This window comes from Oncorhynchus clarkii, chromosome 3 (assembly GCF_045791955.1).
Source record: "Oncorhynchus clarkii lewisi isolate Uvic-CL-2024 chromosome 3, UVic_Ocla_1.0, whole genome shotgun sequence".
Lineage (NCBI taxonomy): Eukaryota > Metazoa > Chordata > Actinopteri > Salmoniformes > Salmonidae > Oncorhynchus > Oncorhynchus clarkii.
The window spans coordinates 84992224-85019250 of record NC_092149.1 but is presented as its reverse complement, the minus strand read 5'-3'; the positions used below and the strand labels follow the sequence as shown (position 1 = coordinate 85019250).

The 27027-nt window shown below is 40.0% G+C and overlaps 1 protein-coding gene across 2 annotated transcripts; it reads left to right on the top strand.

The window, feature by feature from the left end:
• Positions 1–498: 498 nt before the first annotated feature.
• On the top strand, positions 499–26429 carry LOC139406188 (interferon-induced GTP-binding protein Mx-like). Of its 2 annotated transcripts, none has more exons than XM_071148689.1 (15): positions 499–867; positions 10449–10483; positions 10816–10997; positions 11404–11538; positions 14206–14360; positions 14727–14865; positions 14952–15150; positions 15598–15676; positions 15787–15909; positions 18388–18520; positions 18702–18860; positions 22030–22106; positions 22441–22659; positions 23434–23659; positions 24513–26429. In XM_071148689.1, the coding sequence occupies exons 2-14, from the start codon at positions 10461–10463 to the stop codon at positions 23653–23655; spliced, it is 1845 nt and encodes a 614-aa protein (XP_071004790.1). In that variant the 5' UTR covers positions 499–867; positions 10449–10460; the 3' UTR covers positions 23656–23659; positions 24513–26429. The 2 variants fall into 2 exon arrangements, with proteins under 2 accessions (XP_071004790.1, XP_071004789.1); XM_071148688.1 differs by having other exon boundaries at positions 516–785.
• Positions 26430–27027: the final 598 nt, after the last annotated feature.

Sequence of the window (27027 nt, the reverse complement as noted above, 5' to 3'; positions counted from 1 at the left end):
CTGCCTGTTCAGGGACAGAACGACAGATTTGCACCTTGTCAGCTCGGGGTTTGAACTGGCAACCTTCCGGTCCAACTAGTCCAACGCTCTAACCACTAGGTTACCCTGCCGCCCCATAGTTCTGTGAGTGTCACTGAGTAGGCTGATACCCATTTCATGGGAGCACAATCTCTAGTTTACACTGTACAGTCCAATCTGTATGTTCAATATGTACATTAGGCTGTGTAGTGAGCTGATTTCTCACAAAGTCCTGCAGCTAAAACGCTAGAATTTGTGTAAACTCTACACAGTTGTGTCCTGTGAATGTCACTGAGGAGATATCCCATTTCACACAATCCATAGGATAGGCTGTGCAGTGTAAACATTTCCCCCATTGTAAAGTCTATTACATCCACAGTGGGATGTCATCCATTTTATTGTGTCTATCTGTGTATGCACTTTGAGAAACTACCTGGACTTCATTTTACTTTCTGGGAAATCATGTGACCCTTAAGAACCAATGAGGTTGTATCTGAGATTCAGAATAATGGTATGATTTCCCAGAATGGACCATCAAAACGTTTCACTTTCATTTTGCTTTACATGAAAGGTGATAGACTCAAGCTGTAGACCTATACTGCTCTGTGACCCTGACTCAAGCTGTAGACCTATACTGCTCTGTGACCCTGACTCAAGCTGTAGACCTATACTGCTCTGTGACCCTGACTCAAGCTGTAGACCTATACTGCTCTGTGACCCTGACTCAACACACAACCTGCTTGTCTGAAAGTGTCAACGATTTCCAAGTAAGTGTGCATTTAAATGGACAAGATCAGGGTTTCTTAAACTATAGGTCGGGATCCAAAGTGGGCCGTGAGCGAGTGAGAGGTGAGTCGCAAGTTATATAAAATAAATATATAATCGCACACTATTTCTTCCTAATCTGAGTCTCTGGAGGATGATTTGGGTCATGGGATGACGGTCAGTTTCTAATTTGGGTCTCTAGCTGAAAAAGTTTAAGAACCCCTAAGAATCCTTAACTCTGTTCAGTTCCATTGAAGGTGGTGTTGTAATCATCTAAGGCAGGGTTAACTCAATCTACATTGAAAGGACTAAAACCAAATGAAACTGTAGAAATAATGGACCACGTTTATTCCAGTGATTTCCAGTACTTAAGTAAAACTACTTTAAAATAGTACTTTAGTCGCTGTTTGGGTATCTGTACTTCACTATTTATATTTTTGACAACTTTTACTTTTACTTCACTACATTCCTAAAGAAAATAATGTACTTTTTACTCCATACATTTTACCTGACAACCCAAAAGTACTCGTTACATTTTGAATGCTTATCAGGACAGAAAAATGGTCCAATTCACGCACTTATCAAGACAACACATGGTCCTCCCTTCTGCCTCTGATCTGGGGGACTCACTAAACAGACATGCATCTTTTGTAAATTATGTCTGAGTGTTGGAGTGTGACCCTGGCTATCTGAGTGTTGGAGTGTGACCCTGGCTATCCATACATTTTAAAACAAGAAAATGGTTGTATCTGCTTTGCTTAAAGTAAGGAATTTAAAATGATTTATACTTTTACTTTTGATACTAAAGTATATTTTAGCAAACACATTTACTTTTTGATACTTAAGTATATTTAAAACCAAATACTTTTAGACTTTTACTCAAGTAGTATTTTACTAGGTGAGTTACTTTTCACTGAGTAACTTTCTATTGAGGTATCTAAACTTTTACTCAAGTAGGACAATGGGTACTTATTCCACCACTGGTGCATTCCAAACAGTGGGGCGGGGCTGTCGGTGGAGGAGTTCATTTATTTGTATTAACTCAGTCTGGCTTTCAACTTATTCTTGAATGTTGTAATAGTAGAATAATATTGGAGAGTGATTCACCAATTTCACTCTTCTTATGTCAGTCATTTTATACCTTAGAGAGCCATTTATAACTTGTCAGAAATGTCCAGATCATTTATTTTAGCTAGAATTTAAATCAAAGTATTGAAAATTTGATTGGTAATTGGAGAAATTGTTTAACAACATTTTTGGCAACAGTTTAGTAACCTGGTAACCTTATAACACAGCATAATAGTGGACCTATTACGATGTTATGACAGTGTTGTGACAGTGTTGTGACAGTGTTATGACAGTGTTATGATAGTGTTATGACAGTGTTATGACAGTGTTATGACAGTGTTATGATAGTGTTATGACAGTGTTATGATAGTGTTATGATGGTGTTATGATAGTGTTATGACGGTGTTATGATAGTGTTATGACAGTGTTAAGACAGTGTTATGATGCAGAACATTGCTGTCTGTCTGAAATTCAGTGAAACCCATTGCCCTTCAATAAGCCTTGTTATTATAGTCACGCCTATATTAGGTTTAGATCGGCCAATGCATGTTAAAGTGAGTCTTCCCCACTTTTCTCCATCAATACTCAGTATTCCTGAACCACATTTGGGACCTTGGTTGTGGGTCTTTGGCAATGGACAGGGGCAGACCTGTCACTGGGGATGGGGGGACATGACCCAACCCACATTCCGAAATGGCATTTTTGTCCCCCAGAGTTTTTGTAAAGTTTTTTATTGAAACTTTAATTAACGAGGCAAGTCAGTTATGAACAAAATCGTATTTACAATGAAGGCCTTCCCCGGACGACGCTGGGCCACTTGTGTGCCACCCCATGGGACTCCCAATCACGACCGGATTTTTAACAAATCAAAAACTGAAAAATTGGGCGTGCAAAATTATTCAGCCCCTTTACTTTCAGTGCAGCAAACTCTCTCCAGAAGTTCAGTGAGGATCTCTGAATGATCCACTGTTGACCTAAATGACTAATGATGATAAATACAATCCACCTGTGTGTAATCAAGTCTCCGTATCAATGCACCTGCACTGTGATAGTCTCAGAGGTCCGTTAAAAGCGCAGAGAGCATCATGAAGAACAAGGAACACACCAGGCAGGTTCGAGATACTGTTGTGAAGATGTTTAAAGATACAAAAAAGATTTCCCAAGCTTTAAACATCCCAAGGAGCACTGTGCAAGCGATAATATTGAAATGGAAGGAGTATCAGACCACTGCAAATCTACCAAGACCTGGCCGTCCCTCTAAACTTTCAGCTCATACAAGGAGAAGACTGATCAGAGATGCAGCCAAGAGGCCCATGATCACTCTGGATGAACTGCAGAGATCTACAGCTGAGGTGGGAGACTCTGTCCATAGGACAATAATCATTCGTATATTGCACAAATCTGGCCTTTATGGAAGAGTGGCAAGAAGAAAGCCATTTCTTAAAGATATCCATAAAAAGTGTTGTTTAAAACCTGTTGATGCCAGGAGTTCCTCTAGAGGAACGTTACAGAAATCGCACACTATTCCATATGCTGAGACAGCGCTCAGTTCCAAGCTACATTTCCACGTAATGTTGGAGTCAACAGAAACACAGATTTAAGCATAAATATTCCCTTACCTTCGATGGTCTTCGTTCAGAATGTTCTGGAAGGGTTCATACTTACCCAATACATCGTTTGGTTTCAAGTCTTGCGTCTTTGTATTAGCTACTGCTAATAACATCAGCTGAAATGCACCCAAAACGTCCTCCGGTCCGGAAACGTTGCGCATCAAAACTTCAAAATTACATATTATATGTCGACTAAACAGGTCAAACTAAGTGCAGAAGCAAGCTTTATGATGTTTTTAACACACAAAACAAATTTCAATTCAACCGGGCATCGTTTGCTCTTCCCAGGAGTGCTGGAACAAAGGAATGGCTGTGACCAATTCGCGCCCTAACGCACAGGTTTTTTTCTCGCGACACTTACTCCAATCACTCCTATAGGGCCAATTCTCGCGCGATTTGAACGATTGAACGCTCTAAAGAAAGAGGACATCTAGTGGAAGAGATGGAAAGTGTCCCCAGATCCATAAGTGGTCGGGAAGGGTGGGGGGCCATGACGTCAAAGTTGCTCCAACTTTCATGGCCACAAAAACTAGTTTGGAAGAATGCATGCCTTGTGAGTTCTGCTATACTTACAGACATAATTCCAACGGTTTTAGAAGCTTTAGAGTGTTTTCTATCCAATAATAATTATTATATGCATATATTAGCAATTTTTGATAATTTTTTTTTCAGTTTACTAGGGGTACCCAATTTCTCCAAAGGGGGCGTAAATCTGCCATGCCCTCAAAAGGATTTATTAAAGTTTGCCACAAGCCACCTGGAAGACACACCAAACATGTGGAAGGAGGTGCTCTGGTCAGATGAAACCAAAATTGAACTTTTGGCAACAATGCAAAACGTTATGTTTGGCGTAAAAGCAACACAGCTGAACACACCATCCCCACTGTCAAACATGGTGGTGGCAGCATCATGGTTTGGGCCTGCTTTTCTTCAGCAGGGACAGGGAAGATGGTTAAAATTGATGGGAAGATGGATGGAGCCAAATACAGGACCATTCTGGAAGAAAACCTGAGTCTGCAAAAGACCTGAGACTAGGATGGAGATTTGTCTTCCAACAAGACAATGATCCAAAACATAAAGCAAAATCTACAATGGAATGGTTCAAAAATAAACATATCCAGGTGTTAGAATGGCCAAGTCAAAGTCCAGACCTGAATCCAATCGGGAATCTGTGGAAAGAACTGAAAACTGCTGTTCACAAATGCTCTCCATCCAACCTCACTGAGCTCGAGCTGTTTTGCAAATGGGGAATGGGAAAAAATGTCAGTCTCTCGATGTGCAAAACTGATAGAGACATACCCCAAGCGACTTACAGCTGTAATCGCAGCAAAAGGTGGCGCTACAAAGTATTAACTTAAGGGGGCTGAATAATTTTGCACGCCCAATTTTTCAGTTTTTGATTTGTTAAAAAAGTTTGAAATATCCAATAAATGTCGTTCCACTTCATGATTGTGTCCCACTTGTTGTTGATTCTTCACAAAAAATACAGTTTTATATATTTATGTTTGAAGCCTGAAATGTGGCAAAAGGTCGCAAAGTTCAAGGGGGCCGAATACTTTCGCAAGGCACTGTATATATAGATAGAAGTTACTATCAGCCATTAAAATGTACTATCAGCCATCAAATCAAATCAAATGTAGTTATATAGCCCTTCGTACATCAGCTGATATCTCAAAGTGCTGTACAGAAACCCAGCCTAAAACCCCAAACAGAAAGCAATGCAGGTGTAGAAGCACGGTGGCTAGGAAAAACTCCCTAGAAAGGCCAAAACCTAGGAAGAAACCTAGAGAGGAACCAGGCTATGTGGGGTGGCCAGTCCTCTTCTGGCTGTGCCGGGTGGAGATTATAACAGAACATGGCCAAGATGTTCAAATGTTCATAAATGACCAGCATGGTCCAATAATAATAAGGCAGAACAGTTGAAACTGTAGCAGCAGCACGGCCAGGTGGACTGGGGGACAGCAAGGAGTCATCATGTCAGGTAGTCCTGAGGCATGGTCCTAGGGCTCAGGTCCTCCGAGAGCGAGAAAGAAAGAGAGAATTAGAGAGAGCACACTTAAAGTCACACAGGACACCGAATAGGACAGGAGAAGTACTCCAGATATAACAAAGTGACCCTAGCCCCCCGACACATAAACTACTGCAGCATAAATACTGGAGGCTGAGACAGGAGGGGTCAGGAGACACTGTGGCCCCATCCGAGGACACCCCCGGACAGGGCCAAAGCCATAAGTTCATGTTTGTGTCAATTTCAATAAGAAATGCTATAGGTTAAAAATGTATGAAAAATAACCATGCGTCAACATCACATTGTAGCTCGAGCACAATATTTTGCCTTACAATATTAATCAGACTAAAATGGATGACATAATAGCTACATTAACCATCATTTTCTCTTCTTACCTTAATGGAAATCCAGTAGGATATATTTTTTTTTTACAATTTTCAATGACTATTCATGCTTAGCCCAACCAATCAGGTACGCTCAAGCTGTCCTTGTCATGCGCGCTTCTCGGGTCTTGATAGAATTAACCAGGACCGGAGCCAGAACCAATCAGTTGGACGGGCCTTTGTTTTCCCTAGGCGGACATGTTTTTCACGGGATTTGTGTGTACGCGTTTTTCTGCTGGTGTAATAAGCAACTTGTGAATTTCAAGTTTGGGCAAGCTTACAACTTATCCTACTATTTGTACCCATCATACGTGTCAGTGATGATTATTTTTATATTCTCATTTTAATGGAACAGTTTCATTTCAAACTGAACGTTTCCCTTTCTCAAAATCATTGTTACGTGGTTAATCATAAAAATCTGAAGTAAAATTATAAAAAATCTAAAAGTTTAAATTCAACCACGGCGTGAGCGTCAGCCTCTGGCATATGGACACATGGATACACTGTGAAGAAATAAAAGCATAGAACTCAGAGACAGCCAATAGGCTAGAGCAACAGTAGGCTAGAGCAACAGCAGGCTAGAGCAACAGTAGGCTAGAGCAACAGTAGGCCTGGACCTTGCATCATCAACTAAGTAAAATACATAGGCCTAAAACCGACAAATGTGACTCAACCTCCTGGATTCGGTCTTATGTAGTAAAATGTGAAATTGTGTTTTTTACATTGACTCAGACTCAGAGCTACAAAATGATACAACATACACTGCATGTGAGGAACAATGGGAAAGTAATTCTGCTTTGAAAGTTGATGTAACGGTTGTAGACGGTGAAAGAAGGAGAGGACCAAAGCGCAGCGTGGTTAGTGTTCATCTTAATTTAATAATAATAAAATAATAATAAAACAAACTGAACACTTTAAATTACAAAACAACAAACAGTGACAACCGAAACAGTTTTATCTGGTGCAGACACACAAAGACTGAAAACAACCACTCACAAACCCCAACAGAAAACAGGCTACCTAAATATGGTTCCCAATCAGAGACAATGACTAACACCTGCCTCTGATTGAAAACCATCTCAGGCCAAACAAGAAACCCCACATAGAAACAGAAAACATAGACTGCCCACCCAACTCACGCCCTGACCAACACTAAAACAAAGAAAATACAAAAGAACTATGGTCAGAACGTGACAGTTGATCAACTTGTCAATCTACATTTTTTTGAAAAATCTCCTTAGAATGTTTTGGTATCTAATGAACAGCTCTTCTTTGTCTACACCCATTCAGCATCGTTCACATCCTCTTAAGCTTTAGTCCCACGCATCTCGTTTAGTTTTCGTGGCCCACTTGACGCTCTGGCCAATGATTTGTTTACCTCTGGATAACATGACAACAGCCTAACCAGCTCTCCTGTCAACAATTGCATTACTCTTTTAAGCAGACTTTTACTGACACCGGCCATATTCAATGAGTGTTATACACACGTAATGTTAGCTAACGAGCCAGCCAGCTAACGTTAGCTCATTATACAACAATGAACTAAGTGCCAACAATGAACAAAGTGGCAACAATGCCTATTGTTAGGCTCTAACTAGAAAAACAAACAGCTCTGGGGAAACACATAATAACGTCTGCTAGGGAGCCAGCCAGCTAACGTTAACTAGTTAAACAACAATGAGCAACGTTCCAACAATGCCACATTGCTGGCAGCTAACCAACCATGTTCAATGTTAGCTAGCTAACATTAGGCTCTAACTAGAATAGCAAACAGCTCTGGGGAAACAAATAATGAAGTCCGCTAGGGAGCTAGCCAGCTAAAGTTAGCTAGCTAAACAACAATGAACAACGTTCCAACGATGCCACATTGCTGGCAGCTAACCAACCATGTTCAATGTTAGCTAGCTAACATTAGGCTCTAACTAGAATAGCAAGCGGCTCTGGGGAAACACATAATAACGTCTGCTAGGGAGCCAGCCAGCTAACGTTAACTAGTTATACAACAATGAACAACGTTCCAACAATGCCACATTGCTGGCAGCTAACCAACCATGTTCAATGTTAGCTAGCTAACATTAGGCTCTAACTAGAATAGCAAGCGGCTCTGGGGAAACAAATAATAAAGTCCGCTAGGGAGCCAGCCAGCTAACGTTAGCTAGCTAGCTGAAGTACACTTTAGCGTGAAATGAAACCACTTTTCTGTCAAAATTAGAAGCGTAATATCTCAAATAGGTGTATACATGTATACATCATGATGCAAGATGGACACATCTCCCTGTCAGGGAATGCAATACCACGGTTGCTCTTAGTTTGAAGATGTAATCCGGGCACAGGTGTTTTCTCCATCTCTTTAGCTATCATACTTTAATTCCACTGATTTCAAAACTCCAGAACGTGGAGAGCAAGACTTATGCAGCTCCACTACACAATACATTTAAAAAAAGCTGCGTTAGACAGGATTACTAACACAGACTGACAAGCTCAAATAGACAGAGGCCTTCAATATGGCAGACTAATCAGAACTCCTCTCTCGGCATGTCCAGCCCATTCATTACCTCAGCCAATAATGGCTAGTAGGAAGGTCGTTAACTTTTTCTGTGGCTTAACCAACAAGGCTCGTAATTTAACAATTTACTTTGTATTTACAGATGGCATACAAGTTTGTTATTAAGGCACATGAAAGTTCACATGTTCGAGAAGGCCTTTCTGCCCCCCCAAAATATATTTTACATTCAAACGGCTCTCCTGTGAAGTTTCTTGAGGCATACGCCTAGTTTCCTGAATCGGGTCACAAATATGAAAACAGTAGAAAATATCCTGATGAAAATTCTGGTTCTTTCAATCACATGCATCTCTCTACTCCGCCTGTCTGACTTGACTTGTGCTTTTGCTAGCGAACTTGCAACATTATATCAACTAGCCTCTTCCGTGCACCTCAGAGTTTCCTGCGCCAGTGAGCTGGGGATAGACAGCTGTTTTTTGTGTGCCAAATGGATATATGGGATCAGCAGATCATGATATTACTGAGGATCTATCATTCGCAAACAATGTTAACACTTCTTAGGGATAGGCCCCAAACCTGTAATTCTGGTTGTGAATAGGGTTAGGGGTTAGGGTTAGGGTTAGGGGTTAGGGATAGGGATTAGGGATAGGGGTTAGGGATAGGGGTTAGGGATAGGGTTAGGGATAGGGGTTAGGGATAGGGTTAGGGATAGGGGTTAGGGATAGGGTTAGGGATAGGGGTTAGGGTTAGGGTTATGGTTAGGGTTAGGGGTTAGGGGTTAGGGTTAGGGTTAGGGGTTAGGGTTAGGGTTAGGGATAGGGGTTAGGGATAGGGATAGGGTTAGGGTTAGGGTTAGGGGTTAGGGTTAGGGTTAGGGTTAGGGTTAGGGGATAGGGGTTAGGGGTTAGGGTTAGGGGTTAGGGTTAGGGTTAGGGATAGGGTTAAGGGTTAGGGGTTAGGGTTAGGGGTTAGGGTTAGGGGTTAGCATTAGGGGTTAGCGTTAGGGGTTAGAGGTTAGAGTTAGGGGTTAGGGGTTAGAGTTAGGGGTTAGGGTTAGGGGTTAGGGTTAGGGGTTAGGGGTTAGAGTTAGGCCCCAAATCTGTCATTCTGGCACCGAACACAGCAGTTTACCTACTGTTCCTAGGCTGTCGTTAAAAATAAGAATTTGTTGTTAAATATAGGTAATAAAATAGTTTTAAAAAAAAATCATAATTTTATTGAGTGAATTCAGAAGGAATATCGACCGAATTAGCAACGATGTACTGTAGGCTAAGAAGATAAATTGGGTTTTCCATCAAAATAATAATACTTGCGAGTTTAAGGATATGTTCCAATAGAAAATATAATTAGACTTTATTAAACTCATCAAATCATTTTCTATCAATGTCCATTTTAGTTTTTTTGACTGCTATGATTAAGCAATAAGGCCCGATTTAGGTGTGGTATATGGCAAATATACAACAGCTATTGGCTGTTCTTAGGACACATCTTTGACGAACTGGTTTGTTCTTGACTTGCTGGAAAGGTGGCTTTCTATGACGGTGCCACGTTGAAAGTCACTGAGCACTTCAGTAAGGCCATTCTTCTGCCAATGTTTTTTCTATGGAGATTGCATGGCGGTGTGCTTGATTTTATAAACCTGTCAGCAACGGGTGGGGCTGAAATAGCTGAATCCACGAATTTGAAGGGGTGTCCACAAACCTTTGTACAGGCATATATAGTGTACCAAGTTATGCTCCAATAGACATTGACCTGGGGGATAAATACATTCTAATCTAATAGTCTAGTCTAATGTTTAAAATCATATAAGGATTTTACTTATTCAGTTACTGCCCTACTCTTTCATTTTTACTAGATTCTCATCTAGCAACTCAACATCAGGAAGGTGTTCTTAATGTTTGGTATACCCAGTATTTTACAGTTGGCAAATTGTAAGGTTCCGAACTGGGCATGTGAGACTGTATCTCCTCTTATGTTATATTTATGTAATGTTATGATTTAGATTATTATAACTTCAGTTCAAAATACAGATACATTGCTGTTATTCTGTTTTTTCAACAAAATGGTTTAGCTTTCATTCTCTTTTATTTCAGAGGAAGAGAGACATGTCTTATGATGATGGACCGAGGTGGGACATGAATTCAGTTTTCGTTTTTTAAAAGATGAAGGCCTCCATTTTCCACTTGTTATTGCACCCTTGCAGTACTACTCAGTACTACACTCTACCACAATACTATGATCCTAATATTGTTGATGGTGATTATTTACACAGTAAATTGTGTGGTGCAGTATATATATATTTTTTTTGGGGGGGGTTACATTTTCTCGTCCCGTGTTGTCCAAATGATAGTTAACTACTATCTAGAAAAACTGTGTAAAATAATGAATTTAGCATTGCATGTCTATCAACAAACTAACAATTAAGAATTGCATTGTTTTGTACACCTCACATACCCTCAGTATGTTCCAAGACCAGCTGGCGGAGAAGGTCCGGCCCTTCATAGACTTAATAGACGACATGAGATCCATAGGGATAGATAAGGAGCTGCCACTGCCAACCATTGCTGTGGTGGGAGACCAGAGTTCAGGAAAAAGCTCTGTGCTTGAGACCCTTTCTGGGGTGGCGCTGCCCAGAGGGACTGGTGAGATTCTGTATTGTTTTCTGAACATACAAAAAACTATTAATATCAATATTAGCATTTTAAATGTCATTCCCAAAACACCCAAAGTCCATAGACAAGGTCAGGAAACAGACAGTACAATGGGACCACAGAGACTCGGACATTACTGAAATGTTGAGAACCGTTCTAGATTACCACAGCAAACCTTTACAGAAAATGTTAACTGTACATGAGTTTTCTAACCATTTATTCAGACACCGTAAATGTCTGACATGCTTTCTGAACATTAGAGCAACCTTGCAGAAGTTATATATTTATCATGAAATTCATGTCCCGGTCCATTGTTGACTGTACTGTCATATTTTATTGTATTGATTGTTCTGTAATACAGTATAATGATCTGTCATTGGTCCTTCCTTGTTTCCAGGTATTGTCACCAGGTGCCCACTGCTACTTAAACTCTGTAACGACAGGACAGTGAAATGGGATGCTGTCATCTCATATGGAGGGAAAGTCTTTGAATTTGACGAACCTTCAGAAGTAGTTAGACATGTTGAACAAGGTGAGATGGGAACGAACACACACAAACACACAGACACACACAGACACACGCACAAACACACAGACACACACACACACAGACACACACACGCACAGACACACACAGACACACAGACACACACAGACACACACACACACACAGACACACACAGACACACACACACACACACACAGACACACACAGACACATGGACACACACAGACACACACACAGACACACACACACAAACACACACACAAACACACACACAAACACACAGACATCTTATTCGATACTGTACATTAACCAGTGGAGGCTCCTCAGAGGAGGAAGGGGAGGACCAATCCTCCTCAGTGAATAAAACTAAATGTAAAAAATATTTAAAAAATATATATTTAAAAAAAAATTATACTTAAAATATTTACATCACAAAATAATTGAATAATACACACTGTTTTGCAATGAAACCCTATAGTAGCCTCAACAGCACTCTGTAGGCTAGAACCATGGCGTAGCCGGAGGACAGCTAGTTTCCATCTTCTTCTGGTTATCTTGACTTCAATACAAAATCTTGGAGGCTCGTGATTCTCCCTGCCTTCCATAGACTTACACAGAAAGTATGACAACTTCTGGAGGACGTCCTCCAACCTATCGGAGCTCTTGAAATATGAACTGAGATGTTGGCCACCCAGTCAAAGGACGTCTATTACAGAAAGCATAAGCTACAGCTAGCTAGCACTGCAATACCTAACATTTTGTGAGTAGGTTACCAAAATAGAGAAAAAGACAAGAGGAACAGTTCTGAAAAAACATTAAAAAAAAAAAATTAAGGACACTTTCAGTTACTGAGCTAGCTAAGTTAGCTAGCTAGTTTAGCCTACTCAGACACCAGGCTCAAACAGAGAGGGATGCTATGTTAGCTAGCTGGCTATGACTATCCAACAGAGAGGGATGCTATGTTAGCTAGCTGGCTATGGCTATCCAACAGAGAGGGATGCTATGTTAGCTAGCTGGCTATGACTATCCAACAGAGAGGGATGCTATGTTAGCTAGCTGGCTATGACTCCAACAGAGAGGGATGCTATGTTAGCTAGCTGGCTATGACTATCAAACAGAGAGGGATGCTATGTTAGCTAGCTGGCTATGGCTATCCAACAGAGAGGGATGCTATGTTAGCTAGCTGGCTATGGCTATCCAACAGAGAGGGATGCTATGTTAGCTAGCTGGCTATAACTATCCAACAGAGAGGGATGCTATGTTAGCTAGCTGGCTATGACTATCCAACAGAGAGGGATGCTATGTTAGCTAGCTGGCTATGACTATCAAACAGAGAGGGATGCTATGTTAGCTAGCTGGCTATGACTATCCAACAGAGAGGGATGCTATGTTAGCTAGCTGGCTATGACTATCCAACAGAGAGGGATGCTATGTTAGCTAGCTGGCTATGACTATCCAACAGAGAGGGATGCTATGTTAGCTAGCTGGCTATGACTATCAAACAGAGAGGGATGCTATGTTAGCTAGCTGGCTATGACTATCCAACAGAGAGGGATGCTATGTTAGCTAGCTGGCTATGACTATCCAACAGAGAGGGATGCTATGTTAGCTAGCTGGCTATGACTATCCAACACTGGAACTCTTCCAAGTCAATGTAAGTTTTTAGGTTTTATAAATTGTTAGCCACTGGTGCCCGCCGGTGTAACTTCTAAACTGCCTGCTGCTGACTGAATGTTGCTCACTGTACTGCATGATTGTAACAGGTTTACTAATGTGTTAGCTCTAGTAGCTATGTTGACTATGATGGTATAATATGGTGACAACTATGTCGGCTGTGTGTAGCGCTGATTTGAAGGTTTGGCTTGGAAAGGTTTTTTCGTCTGGTCACAGACAGCTGATGTGTTGTGCACTGAAGTCCACAAGCAAAGGGTAAAGGTGAGAGGAGGGGAGCGCGTAGATGGGAGGAAGAATTATATATACAATGATCAAAAGCATCATACTTTTTGGAAGCAAACGGAACAAAACAGGGATAAACATACTTGAATTTGTCCAATAGAAACTCTTGTTTGCAACAGACTAATTGGAATGTATTGGATGTGTCAGTGTCTGTCACCTTGATTACTAAAAATGCTCTCAACTTTTGCACCTGCATTGTTAACTTTCATTCATAGGCTAGGTTGTAGTATCATGTAGTAGCCTAAACCTATCGCTGTTACATTGAACTGGGTGAATATGAATGACAGTAACCTAAACCTGTCACTGTTACATTGAACTGGGTGAATATGAATGACAGTAACCTAAACCTGTCACTGTTACATTGAACTGGGTGAATATGAATGACAGTAACCTAAACCTATCACTGTTACATTGGGCTGGGTGAATATGAATGACAGTAACCTAAACCCATAACTGTTACATTGAACTGGGTGAATGGAATATGAATGACAGTCATATGCTGTAATAGTAATAGAAATAAGGCCATGCTCATAAAAAATACATTATTGTCCCTAATCTTAAATGGTACCAACCGCCATTGGCAAATCTCTTATAATTTATTGTGGAAAAGATTGTATGGCATTTACCATAGAGAACTACATAATATATATTATAATAAGATTAGTTCTATCTGGGTATAAGACAGACAAACAAACAAACAATAAACTCATCAATATTTTCCCATTGATTTAACAGCTCAGAACACGTTAGCTGGAAAGGGAGTGGGGATATGTGAAGACCTGATCACTCTAAAGATCACATCCTCCACGGTGTGTGACCTCAGTCTGATTGACTTACCAGGGATCACCAGGGTGGCAGTGAAAGGACAACCAGAAGACATTGGAGTCCAAGTAAGTCTGTCGTTAGAGTGTATAGCTTTTGGACTTGGTCCAGTACGTTGTTTGGTTATCTCATGACTCTTGGTTCTCATCTCATGATTCACTAAGGATGAATTGTTTTAGCCACATGTACAGACTTTATACCATAATTGCTAGCAAGGTACATGTAGCTATGATGGTTGATTCTGGTGAAATGTACTTGGAATGTGTTTGATTTGAGGAAAGTTGAGCGTCAGAACCATAAAGTACAGAGTGCCCCACACAGGGCGATATCCCGGTAACAAGCGGTCTGATACCCTCTCGTGGATTAATCACATAACTCGTTCAAAGGCTTGCATCCTGACTGCTTTGTCACATTCTTCTTCCTTTTTTTGCTAGATCAATAATCTCATTTCGAAATTCATAAAGAATAAGAGAACCATTATTTTGGCGGTGGTACCATGTAATGTTGACATAGCAACAACAGAGGCTCTGAAAATGGCACAACAAGTGGATCCTGAAGGCACAAGAACTCTGGGTAAAGAAATTGTATATACGGATCTATTTTTTTATACGGTTTTGGTATTAGTAAAGTTATCATCATCTTTTTAATTTGTCTTCAAGCCATTCTGACAAAGCCAGACCTGATAGACCCGGGAGCAGAGAAGAATGTGTTGGAAATTGTCCACAATAGAGTCATATTTCTCAGTATGGGCTATGTCATTGTGAAATGTCGTGGTCAAAAGCAAATTGATGAAAACATGTCAATAGCCCGTGCGATTGAGGAGGAGTTGGAATTCTTCCAAAATCACGAGCACTTCAGGTAAAATGTGTTCTTGCCATGTGTTAAGTAAACTTGCATCTTTGTTTTTGATGGCTTTACATCTGAAAATGTTCAGGGCCCCAAACTGTGGATTTCAGGATTTTATGAAAAATAATATTTTTCCAGATATCCTTTGAGAGTAGTTCCATATAGTGTTGATGAATGAGAGTCTCTCCCTTCTCTTACATTTCTGCAAATTGTACTTTTTAACATTCAAAATGAAATGGCTAAATGATCCTTGGTATAATCATAAAACAATTCCATACGTTAGCTTAGCACATATCTCTAGCTGAAACAGATGGACTTATTTTTTGGTATTTATTATGTTAATTAGATATCTGTGGGGGCGTGACCATTGTAGGCCAAAGGTTATACCATACCAGGTTATGGCCAATTTTTGGGATGAAATACTGTGTTTGTTATATTTCTCTCCCTTACAATGTATAGATCCCTCGTGCGTGAGGAGAAGGCAACCACCAAGTGCCTAGCCAAAAAGCTCACCAATGCCCTGGTCAAACAGATCAAGGTTAGTCCAACCACATACCCTACAGTTATCTGTTCCCCCTACACCCAGTGCACACTGGAAAACATGTGGTCTGGTACCTATTAACTTGTTGTATGTTTGCTCCTGGTCAGACATATCTGCCCCAGATGTCAGAGAAGATAAAGGAGCAGCTGGGAGAGGTAAAGCATTCGTTGAGTAAATTAGAGGGCGGGCCTCCCCTTGAACCTGAAGAGAAGAGGAAGTACCTCATTCAGGTGAGTACATCTTTCACCTTTCTGTCTTTCAGCTTCGTAAACTTCTTCTTTTGTACAACATTTCTATAAAAACGTATGATTTAGGGTTGGAAGCAATACTGTTGCACAGTAGTCCAGGTGTGTTAATGTCATTGTTTTGGTAAATTGTCAGTAGAATGTCCTATAGAGAATTTGGGCAATGGTACTTGGTGTAAAAGCATCAGTTCTGTTGCACATCCTCTGCCATTTGGATTGGTCAGATTTGCAACACAGGTGTAAGAGTAAACGTACTGTCCAGAAAGATAAATAAAACAGCATTTAAATGTTCTCCTCTCCCACTTCCTCCATTCTCCTTCTTTAATTTCCCCTGATTATGTTTGTCACCAGGTTAAACAATACTTTACCTTGACAGCTGATTTTACGAAAACACTTGGACAAGCCACTGTAAGATAGTTCTTGTTTAAACTTCTTATGTCTGGGGGCAGTATTGAGTAGCTTGGATGAATAAGGAGCCCAGAGTAAACTCCCTGCTACTCAGTCCCAGAAGCTAAGATATACATATGATTAGTATATTTGAATATATAACACTCTGAAGTTTCTAAAACTGTTTGAATGATGTCTGTGAGTATAACAGAACTCATATGGCAGGCAAAAACCCGGGAAAAAATCCAACCAGGAAGTAGGAAATCTGAGGTTTGTCGTTTTTCAACTCATTCCCTATTGAAGATAGAGTGGGATATTGGTCATGTTGCACTAAGGCTTCCACTAGATGTCAACAGTCTTTAGAACCGTGTTTGATGCTTCTACTGTGAGGTGGGGGCGAATGAGAGTGGAATGGGTCAGAGGTCTGCCGGAGAGCCACGAGCTCAGTTTCGCGCGTTCACGTGATAGCGAGCTCTGTTCAATTGCATTTCTACTGAGAAAGGAATTCTCCGGTTGGAACATTATTGAAAATATATGTAAAAAACATCCTAAAGATTGATTCTATACATCGTTTGGCATGTTTCTACGGACTATAACGGAACTTTTTGACTTTTTGTCTGCTCTTAGTGAACGAGCGTCATGAATTTTGATTTGTTTACCAAACGCGTTAACAAAAAGAGATATTTTGACATAAATGATGGACATTATCGAACAAAACAAACATTTATTGTGGAACTGGGATTCCTGGGAGTGCATTCTGATGAAGATCATCAAGGGTAAGTGAATATTTATAATGCTATTTCTGACTTCTGTTGACTCCACAACATGGCGAATATCTGTATGTCTTGTTTGGGCGCTGAGCGCTGTACTATTGCATGGTTTGCTTTTTCGTTAAAGTTTTTTTGAAATCTGACACAGCGGTTGCATTAAGGAGAAGTTTATCTAAAGTTCCATGTATAATTCTTGTATTTTCATCAATATTTATGATGAGTTTTTCTGTAAATTGATGTGGCTCTCTACAAAATCACTGGATGTTTTTGGAACTTCTGAACATAACGCGCCAATGTATACTGAGATTTTTTGATATAAATATGAACTTTATCGAACAAAACATACATATTGTATAACATGAAGTCCTATGAGTGTCTTCTCATGAAGATCATCAAAGGTTAGTGATTAATTTATCTCTATTGCTGCTTTTTGTGACTCCTCTCTTTGGCTGAAAAAATGGCTGTGTTTTTCTGTGAATAGGCCCTCACCAAACATAATCGTTTGTGGTGCATTTCTGTAAAGCCTATTTGAAATCGGACACTGTGGTGGGATTAACAAGAAGTGTATCTTTAAATTGGTGTGAAATACTGGTATGTTTGAGGAATTTTAATTATGAGATTTCTGTTGTTTTGAATTTGGTGCCCTGCACTTTCACTGGCTGTTGTCATATCGATCCCGTTAACGGGATCGCAGCCGTAAGAAGTTTTAATATCTGTAGAAGACGTAAGGAGTTTTAATATCTGTAGAAGACGTAAGGAGTTTTAATATCTGTAGAAGACGTAAGGAGTTTTAATATCTGTAGAAGACGTAAGGAGTTTTAATATCTGTAGAAGACGTAAGGAGTTTTAATATCTGTAGAAGACGTAAGGAGTTTTAATATCTGTAGAAGACGTAAGGAGTTTTAATATCTGTAGAAGACGTAAGGAGTTTTAATATTTGTAGAAGACGTAAGGAGTTTTAATATCTGTAGAAGACGTAAGGAGTTTTAATATCTGTAGAAGACGTAAGGAGTTTTAATATCTGTAGAAGACGTAAGGAGTTTTAATATCTGTAGAAGACGTAAGGAGTTTTAATATCTGTAGAAGACGTAAGGAGTTTTAATATCTGTAGAAGACGTAAGGAGTTTTAATATCTGTAGAAGTTGTAAGGAGTTTTAATATCTGTAGAAGCCGTAAGGAGTTTTAATATCTGTAGAAGACGTAAGGTTGGATGGGTCTTGTGGAGACATTTTATTAAACAGTCATCTAAAATACCTAAATATTAAACATTTTAACAGGTTTCATTGTGTAATGTTTCCTTCTTCAGGTCATAACAGATTTCAATGAGCAGATTACCCAACTGTCCAAAGGGGATATTATCGTTGAGGAGAATCTGTTTGTTCTCATGCGAAAGGAATTTACACAGTGGATGAAATGTTTGGAATATGACAAATCAAACTGTAGGTATAATTTGAATAGCCCAAGTTTTGCTCATCTCAATACCATGTATAACCAATGAATATTTATGTTTCTAAATATCCATAATATTTACTGATATAATTATTACACTACTAATAGCTATTTCAATCAACAGTGATTATAATTTCCAATAAATGATTAACATTGTTTTCCTGAATTTAGACCACGAAGTAGTGCAACAAGTGGTGGATGAATATGATCAGGAGCACAGGGGAAGTGAGCTGCCAGGATTCAGTAACTACAGGGTATTTCAACATGTTGTTCAGAAACTAGTGGCTGAACTTAAGAGACCAGCTATGTCGACACTACAGAAAATCAGAGGTAAGTGACCAAAACCCATGGTCATGTCTACTCCATCTCTCCCCCTCTGGCACTTGTTGTCACCAGTTTATTCATTATTACGCACACCTGTCACCATCATTACGCGCACCTGTACCTCATGAAACTCACCTGGACTCCATCACCTTCCTGATTACCTCCCCTATTTCTGTCACTCCCTTTGGTTCTTTCCTCATGCGTTATTGTTTCTGTTCTGTGTTTCATGTCTGTACTCTACTCATGTGTCTTGTTTTGTTCCATGTTCGTTTATTCATTAAATTCACTCCCTGTACTTGCTTCCTGTTTATTAGAGTACACGTTACAGCCCTAGGGTCGATGTGTTCTTCCAAAAGCCCCTTTATTGTACATCATTCACGGGTCTCTATGGTACTTCTGACAAGACAAACATGCCTATTATATTAAGCATTAACACCCAAGAAAGCAGGTATTGGTGAATCACACCCCCAACCACACCATCAGGGCTGAAGTGGAGCACGTCGAGAGCATTAAGTTCCTCCGTGTCCAAAAGGCTAATGAGTTAAAGTGGTCCACACATGCCCACAGTAATGAGGATGGCGAGACAGCACCCCCCCCAGGAGGTTGAAAAGCTTTGTCATGGGCCCTCAAATCCTCAACAAAGTTATACAGCTGCACCATTGAGAGCATCTTGACCAGCTGCAGCCCGGAAAATTGTTAAAGACCACAGCCACCCAAGCCATAGACTGTTCTCTCTGCTTCTGCACGACAAACGGTTCCTGAACAGGCTCCAGAACAGCTTCTATCCCCAAGCCATGAGACTGCTAACTAGCAAACAAAATGGCTACCGGACTATCTGAGTCGACTCCTTTATTTATTTGTATCTTTGCACCATCTCTATGCACGCTGTCACGCCAACACACACACACACACACACACACACACACACACACACACACACACACGCACATGCACACACACACGCACACGCACACACACACACACACACACACACACACTTCATTTTCTCAACCACGTAACATCTACACACATGTATACTGACTCTAAACACACACAAACAGATGCTACTCTGTTTATCATATACCCTGACGCCTAGTCAATTTACCACTATACATACAGTATCTAACCATACCACTTCAGTATCCCTTCACATTGTACATATGGTACTGGAACTGACCCTGGAACTGTCCATGTATATAACTACTGACCCTGGAACTGTCCATGTATATAACTACTGACCCTGGAACTGTCCCTGTATATAACTACTGACCCTGGAACTCTCCCTGTATATAGCTACTGACCCTGGAACTGTCCCTGGAACTGTCCCTGGAACTGACCCTGGAACTGTCCATGTATATAACTACTGACCCTGGAACTGTCCCTGGAATTTACCCTTGAACTGTCCCTATACATAAGTACTGACCCTGGAACTGTCCCTGTATATAACTACTGACCCTGGAACTGTCCCTGGAACTGACCCTGGAACTGTCCATGTATATAGCTACTGACCCTGGAACTGTCCCTGTATATAAGTACTGACCCTGGAACTGTCCATGTATATAGCTACTGACCCTGGAACTTTCCCTGTATATAACTACTGACCCTGGAACTGACCCAGGGACTGTCCCTGTATATAGCTACTGACCCTGTATATAGCTACTGACCCTGGAACTGTCCCTATATATAACTACTGACCCAGGGACTGTCCCTGTATATAGCTACTGACCCGGGAACTGACCCTGTATATAGCTACTGACCCTGGAACTGACCCAGGGACTGTCCCTGTAAATAGCTACTGACCCTGTATATAGCTACTGACCCTGGAACTGTCCCTATATATAACTACTGACCCAGGGACTGTCCCTGTATATAGCTACTGACCCTGGAACTGACCCTGTATATAACTACTGACCCTGGAACTGTCCCTGTATATAACTACTGACCCTGGAACTGTCCCTGTATATAGCTACTGACCCTGGAACTGACCCTGTATATAACTACTGACCCTGGAACTGTCCCTGTATATAACTACTGACCCTGGAACTGTCCCTGTATATAACTACTGACCCTGGAACTGTCCCTGTATATAACTACTAACCCTGGAACTGTCCATGTTTATAAGTACTGACCCTGTATATAACTACTGACCCTGGAACTGTCCATGTATATAACTACTGACCCTGGAACTGCCCATGTTTTTAACTACTGACCCTGGAACTGTCCCTGTATATAAGTACTGACCCTGGAACTGTCCATGTATACAGCTACTGACCCTGGAACTGTCCCTGTATATAGCTACTGACCCTGGAACTGTCCCTGTATATAGCTACTGACCCTGGAACTGTCCCTGTATATAACTACTGACCCTGGAACTGTCCCTGTATATAGCTACTGACCCTGGAACTGTCCCTGTATATAACTACTGACCCTGGAACTGTCCCTGTATATAACTACTGACCCTGGAACTGTCCCTGTATATAACTACTGACCCTGGAACTGTCCCTGTATATAACTACTGACCCTGGAACTGTCCCTGTATATAACTACTGACCCTGGAACTGTCCCTGTATATAACTACTGACCCTGGAACTGTCCCTGTATATAACTACTGACCCTGGAACTGTCCCTGTATATAACTACTGACCCTGGAACTGTCCCTGTATATAACTACTGACCCTGGAACTGACCCTGTATATAACTACTGACCCTGGAACTGACCCTGTATATAGCTACTGACCCTGGAACTGACCAGTTTGCAAGATCGGCATTTCATTGTACTTGTGCACGTGACATTTTAACTTTAATTGACTAAATAGGACATGTTGAAGGGATTGTTCACTCAAATGACAAAATGACATATTGGTTTCCTTACCCTGGAAGCAGTCTATGGACAAGGTGTGACATCAATCCATGCTTTGGTTTAATTTACCTGTTTCCATTTGTCCTCTTCATGTCCAAATGATCCTAATGTATCTCAAATTGATTGTGTAGCTCAATGAAGTTACTCAATGATTGTTTGGACATGAAGCACAAACAAATTATAATATTGGGATTATTGACTTGTAATTTGGCTGAACTATCCCTTTAAATAAAAACGTTTTGTGGAATATATTTACCAAATACATTTGTCTCTTTTAACATCTCTTTGCCAAATACATTTGTTTTGGTTTTTCAGACATGGTGCAAAAGCAATTTGATCATTTGTCCAGAGAGAGCTTTAAGAATTATCCTTATCTTCATCTGGTCTCAAAGGTAATGACAATTGTAAACTGTTAAGCGCTCTGACATGATAATCATACAATTCTCTATGTTGTGATTTTAGGCAGAAATTGAATTCTTAGTTAGTGGCACTAGCAGGAAGAGAGAGAAACATGAGGCAAAGCAGCACTTAAAAATCACAATATACGTTTATAAAGAATTACAATTGACATGCTGTCCCATGTTGGATTGTAGCTTGAACTGTTCAACAGACACTTAGATCATGTCGAACTGAACCTTGTTCTGAAACAGTAACAATATTTCACTGCCTCCCTGCATCCAAGATTCTTTATGTTCTCATGGAATCTTCATCTTTGTTTGAACTCAGAAAAACATTGAAACAATCCAGGAAAAGCAGTCAAACATAGTGAAGGAGAGGATCGTGGAGCAGTTTGAGATGGAGATGCAGGTCTACACACAGGATGAAATCTTCAACAAAGTTATGCTAGAGGCGAAATCACATATTCTAGAGGAGGGGGAAATAGCAGAAGACAAAGAGCAAGACACCAGGAGCAAGTACCCTGGGCTGCTCAAGGCATACTATGAGGTACAATGCAACACATCTACTGTGCAGTATGTATAGAATGTTCCAGAAATAAAATCTAATTTACTAAACCTGCAATTAACATAAAACTGTTATGTTATGTAGCTTACTTATCGACAAACTCACACACTTTCTCATCACAAATGCTGAAGCTCCAGATACTCAACTAGTCTAAAGAAGGCCGGTTTTATTGCTTCTTTAATCAGGACAACAGTTTTCAGCTGTGCTAACATAATTGCAAAAGGTTTTTCTAATGATCAATTAGCCTTTTAAAATTATAAACTTTGATTAGCTAACAGAACGTGCCATTGGAACACAGGAGTGATGGTTGCTGATAATGGGCCTCTGTACCCCTCTGTAGATATTTCCAGCTACAATAGTCATTTACAACATTAACAATGTCTACACTGTATTTCTGATCAACTTGATGTTATTTTAATGGACAAAAAATTGTCAAAAACAAGGACATTTCTAAGTGGCCCCAATCTTTTGAACGGTAGTGTACATTATATAGCTCTGCTCCAGTCTGTACAATGAATCCATGACATCATCAATGGGATGATCAGATCTCTAATTTTTTAAGACAATTGTTTCAAACATACATTGTTGTGGCAGGGTTGCATTATGGTATATTGCATTTTGCAGACCAATCCAACTCTGAGGTCTATATGTTCACCTTGCTGAGTCTTTGTTGTCATTTGGTAATCATTTGGTTGCCTTGTGGCCATCTCATCACTTCTAGCCCTCACTCTCCATCCCACCTCACCTCTCTCGCAGATTGTGGTGCAAAGACTGGCTGACCAGGTGCCCATGATGATCTGTTACTTCATCCTGAAGCAGTCAGCCAAGATTGTGTGCAGTGAAATGCTGGATCTGCTACACAGTGATGACACTGATAACATCCTACAGGAGGATTCAGAGATCGGACAGTATCGTGCAAAGTTGCAAGCCCAAGCGGATCGCCTTATACTGGCCAATGACAAAATCAGCAGCCTCTGAGAAGGTGATGTCTTGTCAGTTACAAAATCAGCAGCCTCTGAGAAGGTGATGTCTTGTCAGTTACAAAATCAGCAGCCTCTGAGAAGGTGATGTCTTGTCAGTTACAATATTCAGAGATCTTGAAAATGAAACCGATTTATAGAAGTATAACCAGATTGTTGGAAAGGTCACTTTCGGCTAAATGCTATTTATTTTAAATAAGCAGTAAAATAAGATGTATTTTGTATATTTGTCTTCAACAAATGTATAAGAATGGCTAAGATCAGTGAGATGCTGTACAGACGACCCCAGTGAAATGTAAAAGGTTGTGGGACTGTCGTGGAAATTTCCTCTATTTACCAAATCATGAGAGCAAACCACACACAAGTCAGAGTTAGTTATCACAAAGTCCATCTTTAATTATATGAGCTCCATCACAACCCTGTGACTCTCAGATCAATTCAGTGTCTATAAATTAATTCTCTGAGAGTCCCTTACACATTGCAACTGAGATCCTTTATAGCAAAGACACACATAGCCAGACAGCATTGGCATAATTTATCGTTCAGCTTTTATTTTCTCAAACTCAGAACCATAAACAAATCCTCCATATCAACAGGCATATATCAAATCCATCCTATCTTGACAAGATCACAGAGACACATTAACTGGCACACAGACATTGTGGAGCCAAGAGATACACGCTTGACCTCTCCCCTCTCTGCGGCCCAAGCAACTTAGCCTTGACAGAGAACAGATAACTGCAACCCCGCCACAGTATTATACAAAAATAAACATTCTGATGAGAAGAAACTTACAAACATATGATGAATATAAAACATCTATGTTACCAACTAATTCTGATTATTCCCCAACAGGGACCAAGCGGATCGTCTTTGACTGGCCAATGACAAGCGGATCACCTTGGACTGGCCAATGACAAGATTAGTAGACTAGGTTGACAATTTGTCAATGCAGAAATTCTGAGATGTAGCCAACAAAGCCTGCAATAATTATACCTACATTTAATCAGCATACAGGACATTTTATATGTTGGGCATCTCTACATTTGATCAAAAATGTGTTTAAAAGAAAATGATGTGACAGTTGTATCATCACATATCTGCATTGTGTTTTATGTTTTCATCTCAAAATTTACTGAGGAAATATGTGAAGATGGTTGATAACATAATATAAAGTGACAAATGAAATGAAGGTTGTATCCATTTTCTGATTGGTCAGAGCAGATCAATGTTGAGAATAATTGTATAATGGCATTATAATGACTTGACGCCTTTTTTATTAAACATGTTGAGGATCAGCGTGGCGGTTGTGTTGTTACCTACCCTTACCACCTGAGGGCGGCCCGTCAGGAAGTCCAGGATCCAGTTGCAGAGGGAGGTGTTTAGTCCCAGGATCCTTAGCTTAGTGATGAGCTTTGAGGGTACTATGGTGTTGAACGCTGAGCTGTAGTCAATGAATAGCATTCTCACATAAGTGTTCCTTTTTCCAGGTGGGAAAGGGCATGTATGACGTTCCTTGTAGTCAGTAATATCATTTTTGTATGTTCTCTATACATACGTACTTGAACATTTGCACACATACCGCTGCCATCTGGTGGCGCAAATCTAAATTGCGCCTAGACTCATATCATTTTATGGCCTTTCTGAGATGATGAAAAAAATTATAATTTGAAATCATGTTTTTTTGTTTGTATTATCTTTTACCAGATCTAATGTGTTATATTCTATTACATTAATTTCACATTTCCACAACCTTCAAAAATGTTTCCTTTCAAATGGTATCAATAATATGCATATCCTCGAAGGTCTGAGCTACAGGCAGTTAGATTTAAAAATTCTTAAATCTAAATGGTACTACAATCAAATGATAGTAAATCAGCTTTTTAGTACCCATGTGGTACTTTATTTAAGGAAACATTTTATATTTTAGTTTTACAGAACATGCAAATTTAACTGTTATTTTGCTGGAAAAAAAAACACTTTTTTAATTAGATTTTTTTTAGGTAACATTATTTACATATCATGATGTTTTGATAAGAATGTTGTCACATGGAATGTGGGGTTTGTTGTCACTATCAGCTCCATTATAACCATATCGTTCCGGAACATTGCCACGGCCAGTATATAATGAATGCCTGTAGAAGGAAAAAGGAAGCCATTTGGGAAGCAGATAAACGTCTCCCCGTGTTCCTAATAATCAGTGTTATGGTGTCTCTGTCACTAGCCACCACTCTGATAGAACAAATATGGCCTTTGAGGACAAAGGTACACTTCAAACACTCATGTACACTTCAAACATTCAAGATTAGCCATCCTGTGTGAGTGGTGCACGTACCCACTATACCCACTCCCACAAGTATGGTAGTATAGAAATGCAATGTGGTTGTGTTGCCCTCTGGTGGTTGAGTTAAGTAAGTGCGGTGGAGGAGAGGAGTTTAATTGAGTGAATGAGTTGAGTCTCAGTTTGTGTATCCTACTCTATGTAATAGAGGAGATTGTATGAAAGGGCAGAGGATTTGGATGAGGTTTTGTTCTCCATGTTAATGCTGGATCTAACTTTCCTTTCCTTTGATTTGTTCTTGTTGTTTCTTCATATTAATCTAATCATTATTTTCACCATATTTGTTATATTTATGATCCTGTATCTGTGTAGTCATGTTATTATTTCATATTATGGATATTTACGATTATTTTATTGTTTTTGTTTCTTATTTAATTCTGTACTATCAGATATTGGCCTAACATTAAAACTAATTAATATACAGGTTTAAATGAGAACACTTCATTGTCATGGTAATGTCACATCATTTGTTTTTTGTCAAAGTATTTCTGCCACACCTTCTTGCATTCAGAGACATCCTCCAACGTCACCGCCACTTCCATCAAAACGCCAGAACCCTGGTTGTTGTTCGAGTTAGTCTTGCCCCAACCAGCTACGGAGCATTTGGGGGATGCTGGGAAATGTTCTTCCTCCTTTGGGAGTCCAATGACCTTCACATACTCGGTTAGACGAGCTGTGGTCCTTAACTATAAGAGGAAAAAAATAAAATAAAATTAGATTAAATTATTATATTCTATTTGTATAATTCAGAATAAACCTTGAATAAAACTGTATAAATATTCATGTCAGTGAAGATAATCAGTATCAATTGAATGCATTTCTTATAAGGCCCTGCATTCAATTAAAGTTCATACGAAATAAGTACTACATACTGTAGAAAGGAGACGTTAGGGGTGTCTTGAAGATTACCTTCAGTAGCATGAGTGGCAGTCATAACTGATCTGCGTTGTATTCTCATGTAATGGATGCCGAAGGTAATGGGACACCTGAACTTTCTGACAACTCTTCTTCCACCTCTTTAAGTCGTGG

Excerpts from the sequence above, each read along its gene's own strand:
- LOC139406188 (XM_071148689.1), top strand. The coding sequence starts at position 10,461 with ATGTCTTATGATGATGGACCGAG. Across the intron at positions 10,998-11,403 it reads GGCGCTGCCCAGAGGGACTG|GTATTGTCACCAGGTGCCCA; the intron begins GTGAGATTCTGT and ends CCTTGTTTCCAG. Across the intron at positions 15,677-15,786 it reads CCCTGGTCAAACAGATCAAG|ACATATCTGCCCCAGATGTC; the intron begins GTTAGTCCAACC and ends GCTCCTGGTCAG.